We start from the raw sequence: 13,473 nt of genomic DNA on the forward strand, positions 1-13,473 counted from the left end.
ACTGGCAAAACCTGCATTTGGTCCAATCTGTCGAGAGTCTCTGACATATTTGTGGCACAACAATTGATGAACTGGAGATTAAAACATTTGATCGTTTATTGGATAGAAAACCGATTAGAAACAACGACCGTATGTAAATTTCATAAACCCATAGTACTCCAGCAAACATGATAATGAGATGTTGCGTTTCATTACTGTATGGAAGCCATGCACCTTTTAGCTGCGTAGCCTCCAGGTGCATCTGACAGGTATTGGAACAAAATAGAAAACAGGTTTTTATAAAAATAGACATGTTCGTTGATAACCAGACTTGGTAAGCCCGTCATATTATTACTTTTACACACCATTTACACCAACTAGTCATTTGGTGACATTCAGCAAACCTAATGTAGAAATTCCAATCTGTATTAAATTTCTCTATAGGCATATAATGGCTGGTGGGTGGTAAGGGGTACTGAATTGATCATGACTTAACTAGATCTTCCAGGGAAGCAGAACTCAACTGAACTGACTGGACAACTTCACACACCAAGTTTTATCAAAATCCATAAATATTTGTGGATGTTAAAGTCTTAACGTCGTTTCGGACCTGAAAACAATATGGCGGCCTATGGCGGTCATTTTGTGACGGATCGGGTTGGAATGCAATAGCAACCTACCTTGTGTGGTAAGGGTTAAACATTCTAAGTTTGATCAAAATCTGTTAATATTTGTGGACGTTAAAGTGTTAACGTCGTTTTCATGATCAAAAACAAAATGGTCGCCTAAGTCCGCCATTTTTCAACGGATCGGGCTGAAATGTAATACCAACCTGGTCCTTGGGGTAATGATGCTGCATGTCAAATTTGATCAGGATCGGTTGATAGTTGTGGACGCTGGAATGTTAACGTCGAAAAGTTAACGGACGACAGACGACGGACGCCTGGAGGGTTCAGTATGTGATGAACTCAACTGGACGGTAGTCCAGTTGAGTTGAAAAATTTGCAATGGAAAATACGGAATACTCACTCTGCACATTAAACTTACAAGAGTATAAAACAATTATACCATTTGAGCAACTAAAATGTATTTGGATGTCAGGAATGAGATGGGCACAGTTCATAATCAGGAAAAGTGGCCGAAGGCCATGTGAAGCACCATGAGGGTAGGGGTAAGTTTTCTGAGCACAACTCGCTCAAAATGTACTTACAAAGTAACACCCAGGCTTAAAATGACCCAGAAATACCAACCAGTCACATTAAATAAGCATATCTAAACAAGTCATGTTTTATATAGTGTGGGAGCCAGGTTTCGAGTCATCTGGGGTAGGGTTTCAGAAAGGCGTGCATGTCCCTTAATAGCGCACCGAGAGGGTGACACCCGGGCTTATATTGACCCTGAGATATTCACTTCACATACAAGGTGTTCCAAAAAGACCCGGCCAACTTTGGTTGTTAATATATTTAGAACAACAAATAATACAACGATACCCTTTGGTTTATATGATACAGAAACTCATAAGGTTTTGTGCACACCATCAATACACTGCAATGTGAGTTCCGTTTGTTGCGCACAGGACTTCAAGGCGGTACACGAGTTCTTGCCATGTTCGGCTCAGCATGTTTGCGTCCACCAGTGCGCATGCAGTGTGATCCGAGAACGAACATCCTGCAGATTTGCCACCTTGGTGTTGCAAACAACATCTTTGATAAAACCCCACAGAAAAAAAAATCAAGGGGGGTTATGTCTGGTGATCAAGGGGGCCAGGCGGTTGGTCTGTCTCGGCCAATCCAGCAACCTGGAAATGGGGAAGGGGGGAGATGCACGTCGGATTGATTTTCTGGGACTTTGTTGAAATGATTCACGCACTTGTTCAACATCTGCTGCACTTCTGTTTGGTCGACTGGTGCTTTTATGTTTCTGACAACGTCTAGTCCCCTTAAACCTCTTGAACACTGTCTGATACTAGTCCACGATGGCGGATTCCTTCCATACCTTGGACGGATATCACACTGAACTTGCGTGTCGGATCTCGTCTCGATGAACCATTCGACGCACTGAGCTTTCTCCTGTGGAGTTTCCATTTGCTTTTACATTAAACCACCAAACCTGAACATATAGGAAACTTTGAGATTCTGTATCATATAAAATAAAGGGTATCATTGTATAATTTGTGGTACTAAATAAATATATTAACAACCAAAGTTGGCCTGGTCTTTTTGGAACACCCTGTATTATATCGGAAGTAATGTAGGGGGGGGGGAGGTTACAAATCTGAATTTTCCTGTCTTGGCTCCCAGACTACTCTTTAGCCCAAGCAAAAGCACAAGATTGGGCATTCAGCCAAGGCCATTCACGTGATCTGGATTCCAGACGTGGAATGCGTTAAAATGCATGTGTCAAAAATGTGTCAAGCCTGGCTTGGTACATCACGAAGGCTCAGGTTACAACGGTACAAGATCGAATCACTTACACACAGGACATAATTTCAGAGGAATTACAAAAAAATTTAAGTTTTCAATGGAATTTGAAGAGGGAATTGTGGTTTTGTTTAGGTTGGAGGTTGCAAAAGAATATTCTGTATATATATATACATATGTAAAATAGTTTCCCCCAACTAACCATTCCTCAACGAAAACAAAAAGTTGTCTTCTCAAAAGTAACCTCATCCGATATCCAAACCTCCAAAGATTATAACAGGACTGAAAGGGACCTGTGGGACATCCACGTAATGTAAAATGTGACTTCAAGTTCTCAACTCCCCCCCCCCCCCACCCCCCACTCACAAACCTCGGATCAACACCCATCCCCTCTTCCAAACCCCAGGTCCTCAACCTCCGCCTCCCAACCCCAAGTCCTCACCCTTCCAACCCTGTCCCAGTGTCCCATCTTTGCTCTCCCCCAACACCGAGTCTTTACCTCCCCCAACGCCTCCCCACCCTCCCAGAAAGTCCTCAACTTTCCTCTCCCAACTCTGTCCTATATTTGCTCTCTCCCCTTCCTACACCCAACTCCCAACCCTAACTCTGTCCATCCCTCCTCTACGTCCTCCCGCTCATTAAAGCAAACGGGCATTCCTACATCGAAATAGCTGAATATTTCACACTTTCCCTTCCCCTATCGTGCTATCACTGACTTCACACAAACCTCGATCGAAACAGCTCCTACATGTCATGGCTCATCACGGTCGCCTGTCCAACTCACAATCCTGCAAGATTTACGGAAACCCCGTGAAATTGCAAATCCCTACCCAGGGAATATGGAAAAACTATACTTAGACTACGTTTTGATCCGTAACTTCAGTTTTCAGTCGCTGTACTTTTGGTAACTAGTAATAAATAACTAATTCCCAAGTACAGAACCCTACCCTTTCTTCTCTGTGTGCTCCCCCTTCACTCTTCTCCACCCCTCACTGCTCTCCCTTCTCACACTTTCCTCTCCTCACTCTCCTCTCCACCCCTCACATCTCGCTTCTCTGTCCTTCCCCCCCCCCCCCCTCTGTCCTTTCCCCCCGTCTCCTCACCCCTCTCCCCAACCCTCTCCCCACCCTCTCCCCACCTCTCTCCCCATCCCCCTCCCCATCCCTCTCCCCACCTCCTCCACCAATAAAACAGCAATATTCCGCTGATTTTCTCATATTTTGCTGTAACCGAGTCTTAAAACATCTTACCGACTATGAGAAATTAAATCAGATGGTGAATTAGAGTTGAGATAAAGCCATGAGGGAGTCTGAATGGACTTTATATTACCGGCCTTTGTTTAATTTGAAATGCATTGTTGTCTAAAAACGCAAATTTTCATCCAATTTTCTACCCGTTTTTTGCAACTGAGTCTTAAATCATCTTAGCAACTATGAAAAATGAAATCAGATGGTGAATCCGAGTTGAGATAAAGCTGTGAGAGAGTGAGGAAGTGCAAATCTTACAAAAGAGGCTTATGAGGCTTCTAGAGAGCTATGCGGAGGAAACCTTGAAGATTTGTTTTTGAAGGTGGAGATTTGTTTTTGAAGCCCCTCTATGAATGGATGAAGTCTCTCCCTGAACGGGTGAAGCCCCTCCCTCAACAGGGGAAGCCCCACTCTGGAAGACGGACAGACAGACTGGAGGAGAGTATTATAGTGTAGATGTTTGATTTGATATACCTCCGTAACATAAGTGAGTACATTGCAAACCCATATTCTAAAATGTAAGTGTTTTTTTTGTTTTTTTGTATACAAGATCGAGGCTCGTGTAAGAGCTAACATTAATCACAAAAAAACAAACCGACACATAAAACATAAGATAAGCAGGACACAAGATGGGGAGAGAAAGGGAAGCACACAAGTACGACAGTAGAGAACAAGGACATCGGGAGATCTGTGGGAGGGAGGAGGCATGGGAAGGGGGGGAGGGGGGTGGTTCTGTCCTTTTGCCAACTTTGAGCAGGTTACCGCAGTTTGTATCTGCCGACGTGCATTCCATAATGAGGTGCAGATTTTTTGTGGATAAGCACACGATGATTTATTATGTAATAATGACGATGTAAAATTGCTGCAAGGTTGTTTAGAGATGAGGAGCCACAGGTATCGAGTGTGAGTTCAGATGATCCTGTGTTGAACGGCTTCAGCTCGATTTATTTAGACGCTGGGCCGTGTGAGAATCAATTCTCAATTCGCACCTCAATGACCTCTCAGATCTCCACTTTGCACTCGTCAGATCTGATTTTAACTGCAATTCTAGTGTAATGCCAGCAGTCGGCTTCTACATGCAATAAATGACTCTTTGCCCTTTCAGTATTTCAAAGAGCGTCCACTCTATTGGATTTTATTGCCTCCTTTTGAGTACTCTGCTCGATTGCATCCATTATTCATATATTTAAGATTTTGACACTGGCTACATCTGAAATACACCATTCATCACTGTTGCTTTTCGCAAACCTTTTGACAAGACCTACGAGCTTCTGGATAATAATTCATCCAAGATGATGTCCAATACATGTTGAGGATGAAATTTCCCATTGGGAGGGTTTCCAAGTTGTTTAATCTCACCGAAAGACACGAACGTATTGTTCTTACCAGGATTGGTATTTCTCACAGACTTTTATTTCAAGCACTCCACGATTCCACATTTCAAGAATACCTTTAAAAGCTTTTTGAAATCATGTTTTCCACTCAATTTCTTTGGTTTGTAGATTGGCTGTATGTAGTAAGTAATTAATATTTGAAGTCCAATTTTCAACAACTGACTTTTTTGAATTGTCAACCTGTTGTTTTTTTCAAGCAGGGTGCTGCATCAATGAGTACCGTGAAATGGGGGGGGGGGGGGGGGGGGGAATAGGGACAGCAAGGTGAATAGCGACACAAACTGAAAAAAAGTTTGGAAACTTTTTTCACTGAAAATTGATAACCATACTGATTTGTTGATATTTGGGTTGAAAGTGTTCTCTTGTTTTTTTAAAAAGCAACTTATAGTCCCTATTAACCCCATATATGGGTTAAATAGGAATAATAGGATTTTTATGGCTGTCCCTATTCACCCCGTTTTACGGGTGAATAGGGACAGTCACTAATACAAAAAAAAAAAAAATCAAGAAACAATCCTGAGTTTCCAACTTATTACTAAATTGATAGCTCAGATGGATGCACATAATATGCACCCATAATATAAACCACGGTGCCAATGAAAAAAAAATGGGATAAAAGTTTGTCCAAACTGTCCCTATTTCTTGATTATTGGCCCCCGTCGCTCCGCGGAGTGAAAGGGGGACTATGGTTTTCCCGTCCTTCCTTCCGTCCGTCCGTGCGTGCGTGCGTGCGTGCGTGCGTGCGGGTGTGCGTGAGCGAAGGACCGCATTCGAATTTGGTGTGTGGTTGCAACCCACGTCAAAATCCAAGATGGCCGCCGCCATGTATGTCTGATGCCATGTATGTCTGAACTTTGTGAGCTGAATATCTTGAAAAGTAAGCGAAGTACCAACTTCTAATCTGGCGTGTGGGTGTATCTAGGCACAAGGAAGAACGCTATTGAAAATTGGGTCGCCACGTCAAAATCCAAGATGGCCGCCTTGCGTCTTCCACTTTGTCAACTCGCATCACTTCACCGACGGGAGACCTAGGCGTAACGCTTGTTTTTTTTTTTGTATTAGTGACTGTCCCTATTCACCCGTAAAACGGGGTGAATAGGTACAGCCATAAAAATCCTATTTATTCCTATTTAACCCATATATGGGGTTAATAGGGACTATAAGTTGCTTTTTAAAAAAACAAGAGAACACTTTCAACCCAAATATCAACAAATCAGTATGGTTATCAATTTTCAGCGAAAAAAGTTTCCGAACTTTTTTCAGTTTGTGTCCCTAATCACCACATTTTTACGGTATGTCGTTGTTAAGCTGGGTGTCCCACTTTTGCCAGCATATGCTAGTGGTGAATGGCGGATTACAGTCTTTTGAAAACAGTAGGCTATTGTGTGTCGTTGTGCGACTTGCCAAATTCCTGCTCTGACGACTACCTCTGGCAACACAATGGCAAACTACTATGCAGAGTAATCCTCGCCATGAGACTGTTTTGTCAGCACCAACGCCCTTGAAAAGTGAATAGACTCCAACAACATTTTTTTCTCTTAAGGTAATTCTTTTGCTGTCACAGGTGGCCCTGGCTCTGGGAAGGGAACACAGTGCGAAAAGATTGTGGCCAAATATGGTTACACGCATCTTTCTACTGGTGATCTGCTCCGCGCTGAAGTGTCTTCGGGTTCCGAGCGTGGGAAGAAACTCACAGCCATCATGGAGCGAGGAGAGCTAGTGCCACTGGTGAGAAATTCCTGCCATCTTTTACTCTTGACTGTTTCTGCAGTTATAAGCAAAATATGTAAGCAAGTGACTTGATGGACATAATTAAACTGCACAGAATTGTTTGCACTCTCTGATTCGTCTACCTGTTTGTTTGTTTTTTTACTTTGTTCTGTCTGATCAAGCCTTTATAAATGTCTGGCAGGACAGTGTACTAGACTCTAGAGGTTTGTGTACTCGCTTCTGAGCTTTGTATCCTGAGTTTGAATCTTGGCCCAGCTAAAAGCTGGCAATCCCTGGCATCCTGGTGTTTCGCAGGCATAACGAGGCAAAAATGTGTGTGCCATCCCTCGGATGGACATCAAACTGGGCGTATTGTATGCTGGCATTAGTTGGTGAACGTTAAATATCCCATGGTGTCCTTTGAGAGGAGTAGGCGAGCCGTCGCCGGCACCCCAAACAAATGACAAATTCCTGCTCCAGCCTACAGGGGGCACCGCATCAGTGGCACAGCCACACCCCCAGCAAATTATGCTACCCACAGACATGTGCTGCATACAAAAGAAGCAGCGGCCTTCTTAAATGGCAGGAAACCTGCCACTACTTCAACTACCTGTATATGTTCAAAAAACATAATGTAATAATCCGCACAAACACACTGCGTATGACCAATTTCACGGAGCATCTCATTTTGTAAAGTCCAAACGGACCGGTTGCTCTGCCCTGACCTTCCCTCAGGAAACTGTACTGGATATGCTGAAGGACGCCATGGTTGCACACTCCGACAAAGCCAAAGGGTTCCTCATAGACGGATACCCACGTGAGGTCCGCCAGGGAGAGGAGTTTGAGAAGAAGGCAAGTTTCATGGATCCACATCATACATCATCATCATACATAAGACATAAAACTCACATTGCTTACACTTGTGATTTAAACTTCTACACAACTCACATTGCATGCATTTTCAGGATACAAATGGTTTTTACTTTCAATGTTTCCATTTGCGTTTCACGTCATCCTCTATCCTAATCCAAAGTCTTGTTTTACCCCCACTGACCCTTCCTAGTCTAACTCTCTTACTTGAAGTTTGCTGTGGTTCCTCCCACCATCTTTTCTCTCTTCCTGTTTGTTTGTTTCCTTGCTTATTGTGCCCTCCAATTGCTGCCCGCACTGCCAGTTTATATACCCTCCATCACTTCACTTCTTCCGTTAGCCTCAATCTTGGAAAGAAAAAAAAAAGAAAGAAAAAAAACCAGGAAGGACAATATCATTTTAAACCAATGACGATGGGATTTCCTGTTTTTTTCCCCGCTCATTCATCAGGCAAGTGTGCGAAAGATTTTAGAATTTGGCGGAGCCGTGATGGGAATGATGCAGGCACAGGCAAAAAAAATTACAAATACAGCCTATTCCTAGATTATGGGTTTTGTGAGACTCGTCCAATAAATCACCTCAAATCGCAGCTTCAGGGTCCTTGCCGATGGAAAAACCAGCCGCACACACTCACTCAAGATTGGCGTTCCTAAACGATACTTGCTCTTGTCCTCTTCAACATCTACACGGCAGACCTTCCAAATACTACGAGCCCGAAGCTAGTCTACGCCAATGACCCGGTCATCCTCTATGCTGACGGCTTCAAGCAAGGGGCGAAGGCTTTCAGCCGAGACAGAGATCATGAGCAGCAATTACCATTACTGGCATCTATAGCTCAACACCCAAAAGGCAGTTGGCTCAGCCTTCCGCCCAACAACCGGGGAGCAACATGATAAGTTCATGTCATACTGAACGGAACTGTGGTCCCTTACTCTCCCCACCATCACGTATCTAGGAATTCAGCGAGGCAGCACCTTCCATCACCACTCCCAGAAGGTAGCTGCAACACTCAAGGTGGTGAGCAGACTCTCTGGACATGATTGAGGGGGTGACTTTACCACTCTTCACGTATCTACCCTTTCACTAGTCCATGCTCCTACGGAGTGCTAATTGTCAGTACTAGGGCATGCCCGTACGTGGGTGCAATGCCCGTACGTGGGTACGTGGGTACGTGGGTGCGAGTACGGTGACAATCCCCCCCCCTCTATTTACATGAAATGGTTTGGTCCATGAAATGTTTTGGTCCATTCGCAACGCCAAAGCGAACGGCGAACGCTTTACATGAAATGGTTTGGTCCATGAAATGTTTTGGTCCATTCGCAACGCCAAAGCGAACGGCGAACGGCTTGCGAGTACAGTGACAATCCCCCCCCCCCCCTCTATTTACATGAAATGGTTTTAATTAGTTTTAAAACATAGTTTAACGCCAACATAGCGGCAACATAGTTTGCCAACGTGAAATAAATGAATACGCTCTCAAATGTGCCGTCCGAGGCAGAGTGTGTTCGCCACGTTCGGCACACGCGATAGCTCGCTGCTCTCTGATTGGTTGAATCGTTTTTTGGACATAGCTCGGTAAGTAATTGTCCGATTAATATGAAACCTTGAAAAGGCACATCCTCGGGTCCCCAGCAATATACCTGGCAAGTTTCAAGTATATCGGACCGGTAGTTGTCGAGAAACAGCGGTCACAGACAAACAAACAAACATACACACAGAGATTACTGGAATTATAGATAGACTAGGGCATGCCCGTACTATATATAAGCTAGGACGTGCCCGTACGTGGGTGCCCGTTCCTTGCCAAAATAAAAAATAAAAAAAAATTTGTGTAGGGGGGTGTGTGTGTAAACATCCTAGGGCGTGCCCGTACGTGGGTGCAAAAAAACATGCGTGCAAACAACAACAACAAAAAAAAACTTTGAAACCACGTGGCAGTAACGACCACAGAACCCCCCCCCCTCTATTTACATGAATGGTTTGGTCCATTCGCAACGACCACAGAACCCCCCCCTCTATTTACATGCAATGGTTTGGTCCAAAGCGAACGGCTTGCAGTGTTTGGTAAAGAAATCGCCATAGCTCGGTAACTACTTGTCCGATTAATTTCAAACCTTGAAAAGGCACATCCTCGGGTCCCCAGCAATATACCTGGCAAGTTTAAAGTATATCGGACCGGTAGTTGTCGAGAAACAGCGGTCACAGACAAACATACACACATACACACATACACACATACAAACACACAGAGATTACTGGAATTATAGATAGATGAGGCCAAAGTGCACACGTAAATAAGGTCAACATCCACCTGAAATCCTCTTTAAGGGTCATCACAAAGCCAGAGTGCACTTTGGCCAAAGCCTTTGCCATAATACACTACATCACTTCCAGTGCCAGCATCCCCACTCACAATGCCAGAAGAGAAGCTGCAACATACCAAGCTGCTCTGAGGGATCCCCACACCCTCCACACCTAGATAAACACAGACCTCCAAACCCTGTGTCTGCCCAGTCGTAAACTATTCATCAGAGCAGCAAAGTCGCATCTCCTGGACAACAATCAAACCTGGAAAACCTGGACCCTCAAGCGATGGAAGGCCACCCAACCTGCAGGTGGCAACCAGGATCTCCCTATATCCAATAAACTCCGGGGCTCTGATCTACCACAGACCGAATAGGTCCGCCTTAACCAGCTTCGTCATCAGATTGAACATCTGTATGTACCCATGGGGTCTCTGCAACAGCCAACTGTGTGACTGTAGCCTCAACCAAACTGCACACCATTTAGTTGAAGAACTCAGCGCGCACACTCAGCTGTGCTGGTGGATTGACCGGCCTGTAGAGAATCACACCAAGACACCAGTCGTTGAGACCTGTCGACAGCTTATTTTCAATGCCATACGCAAGAAGAAGACAAAGTCACAAAATGAGAATGGATCAAACACAGGATCTTGTGGGTTGATGGAAAACTAGAGGATTGTTTTGCCTCCGCTTTCTACACTTTTTGCCAAACACGTTCAAGTATTTGGAACCAGGAGACACAAATGTTTACGTCTCAGCTAGACAAGTGATGTGCAACTGTTTTCATTTACAATGGGATCAGGCTGTGAGTCCAACATATGTCACTTCTAGCATAAAGACCGAGGATGCCATGCGCCTTACAACTTCACAAGGTTATGAAAGTGAGCCATATTTTAATATTCAGATTGGAAGAAATCCTATTGCTGGTGTAAAAGTTCTCTGGAGCAGAGCGGGGAATCCACAGAAGGGAGCTTCCATCAGCAGCTTGAGGTGTTGAATTAAAGTGTGGGTCAGTAAAGTAAGGAAAGCATGTCAGGGTCCGGAGGTCAAAAAATGCATGATAGAGAGCCGAGATAGCGGGGTCCTACAGCGCAAAAGCCAGAGTGCACTTTGGCCAATCCATCGAAAAGGAAACCCCCGTAGAGCACACCAGTCCATCAATGTCAGGAAATAATAGCATCCATAGGCGGTTTCCAGAAAGTGGGAGGGGCAGAGAGGCAGCTGGAGGAAACCACACACTCTAACCATACAAGGAGATCGTCACACCCTGCAACGTGCGGCATGTGTCCAACGCTGCTGCGCAACCTTTAATATCCACAGCTGACTGCATTCCAAACAACTACATGAGCACAAGTTAGAAACTGGACTTTTCATAAGAGCAGATAAGAGCAGAAAGAACCCTGTGCAGCAGCGACTAATCGGCCTTACTAAATGTGTTTTTATAATAATAATAATTGTATTTTTAATATACTGTGCTAACCTCTTCCACAACCCATAAAACGATTGGTGTGGGAGTGGGGTTGTGAGAGTATGGGTTAAGGGAGTGGAGAGCATGAGGTGTTTTGGGATTGGGAGAACGGGGGAGAGTTGCAGGAGTGGGCAGCACCTTTGAGTTATCGGAGCATGTGCTCCATTTTCCTACCTCTTTGTCAAACACTGCTTGACACCTCCATGCTGGTCAGGAGAGGTTAATGAGTGAAATTGCTTTGACCAATCATGCCCCAAACAAAAAGATCACACAGCCTGCATGGTCAATGTGCCTGGGGGGTCCGAGGTTGCTAACAGAATAGAATGGAGGGGGAGAGGAGGAGGGGAGAAGGGGAGGGGAGAAGGGGAGGGGGGGAGGGGGAGGGGAGAAGGGGAGGGGGGAGGGAGGGGAGAAGGGGAGGGGGGAGGGGGAGGGGAGAAGGGGAGGGGGGAGGGGAGGGGAGAAGGGGAGGGGGAGGGGGAGGGGAGAAGGGGAGGGGGGAGTGGGGGGGAGGGGGAGGGGAGGGGAGGAGAAGGGGAGGCATAGGGTGGAGGGGTAGGGTGGAGGGGGAAGGGAAGGGGGGATGGAGGGGGAAAGGGGGGATGGAGGGGGAAGGGGGGGACGGAGGGGGGAGGGGGGGACGGGAGGGGGGGGGAGGGGAAGGGGGAGGGAAGGGGATGGCTAGTCAACAATGACGTTGCAGTTCTCATGGTCGGAGAGCAGCACAACAATCGGACATAGTCCTGCATATTCGCAACAGCACCAAGCGGATTTTTGGAGACTCACACCGATCCTGTGACGTCCTCCAGTACCCGGCGTTTGCCGGGCGGGGGAAGGGAGACCCGTACATTCCCAACCCGTACATTCGCCCTCTCGACTCAAGCTCACTTGGACAAAAGCCTCGCACAAATTACACCGTGAAGGCCCAATGGTCATGTCTATGCCACAAATCACGGGCGCACTGAATTGAAAATATATAGAACGCTCATACTCCGTGAAAAGTGAAGCTGCCGTGTCGCCATCTTGGTCAGCACGACTCGACCAACTCACTTCGCGGAGCTCGTTTTGTGCGGCAATAAAACTGCTCCAATCGGTTACGGAAGGGTTGTGGAAAGACGTTTCACAGCTGTTTCAAAGACATTTAATTCATATCGCACAAAATCGATACAAAACACGATCGCATAAAAGGTGAAAAAACGTGTGACGTGTGACGGGAATGGAAACATCACGTGATCGCTCTGAGCGAATCAGCGAGCTGCTCTGGAAACCGGCTGAGATTAGCGGGTACTTTCGCTGAAATGCGCTGAGGTAAATATGAATAAAAAATATGGATCGTCAAATATTTTGAGTTCGGCCATGTTCGTCCCAGGCTCAATGGCCATGTCTATGTCAAAATATGAAGCACGTAAGCCTCTCCGTTTAGGAGTCTATCGGTAACATTACACACACACACACAAACTGTGTTTTATATATATATATATATATATATATGTATATATATACATATATATATATATATACTGTTATATATATATATATATATATATATATATATATAATATATATATATATATATATATATATATATAATCGGGAGATTGAATAAGACGCGGACGTAGCTTCAGGGCTTCGATCTTTAATTCGACAAGCTTTCGACCAACCAAAGGTCTTCTTCTGAGTCGGCCCCAAGTTCAACGGAAGTTGAACTTGGGGCCGACTTCCGTTGAACTTGGGGCCGACTCAGAAGAAGACCTTTGTTGGTCGAAAGCTTGTCGAATTAAAGATCGAAGCCCTGAAGCTACGTCCGCGTCTTATTCAATCTCCCGATTATTTATTCAATGCCAAATGAGACGCCCTGCTCGTACTGTGGAGTTTTCTACTATTTCTCACAGTTATATATATATATATATATATATATATATATATACTGTATATATATATATATATATATATATATTATATATATATATATTATATATATATATATATATATATATATATATATATATATATATATATATATATATATATATATAGCAAGGTACCTGTGCTATGCATTGGTGGAAATGCAAAAGCAAACAA

General features: G+C 44.7%; 1 protein-coding gene across 5 annotated transcripts in view; it reads left to right on the forward strand.

Moving 5' to 3' along the window:
• The window catches only part of LOC137411338 (adenylate kinase isoenzyme 1), a 77,532-nt gene that overhangs the window by 17,832 nt on the left and 46,227 nt on the right, over positions 1-13,473 (forward strand). For all 5 annotated transcript variants that reach the window (XM_078783543.1, XM_078783544.1, XM_078783541.1 and 2 more), the window contains 2 exons: positions 6,605-6,768; positions 7,486-7,602. In XM_078783543.1, coding sequence (XP_078639669.1) covers positions 6,605-6,768; positions 7,486-7,602 — 281 coding nt within the window. The remainder of the gene's footprint in view (positions 1-6,604; positions 6,769-7,485; positions 7,603-13,473) is intronic.

Source organism: Myxine glutinosa, chromosome 8, assembly GCF_964187855.1.
Source record: "Myxine glutinosa chromosome 8, kmMyxGlut1.1, whole genome shotgun sequence".
Taxonomy (NCBI): domain Eukaryota; kingdom Metazoa; phylum Chordata; class Myxini; order Myxiniformes; family Myxinidae; genus Myxine; species Myxine glutinosa.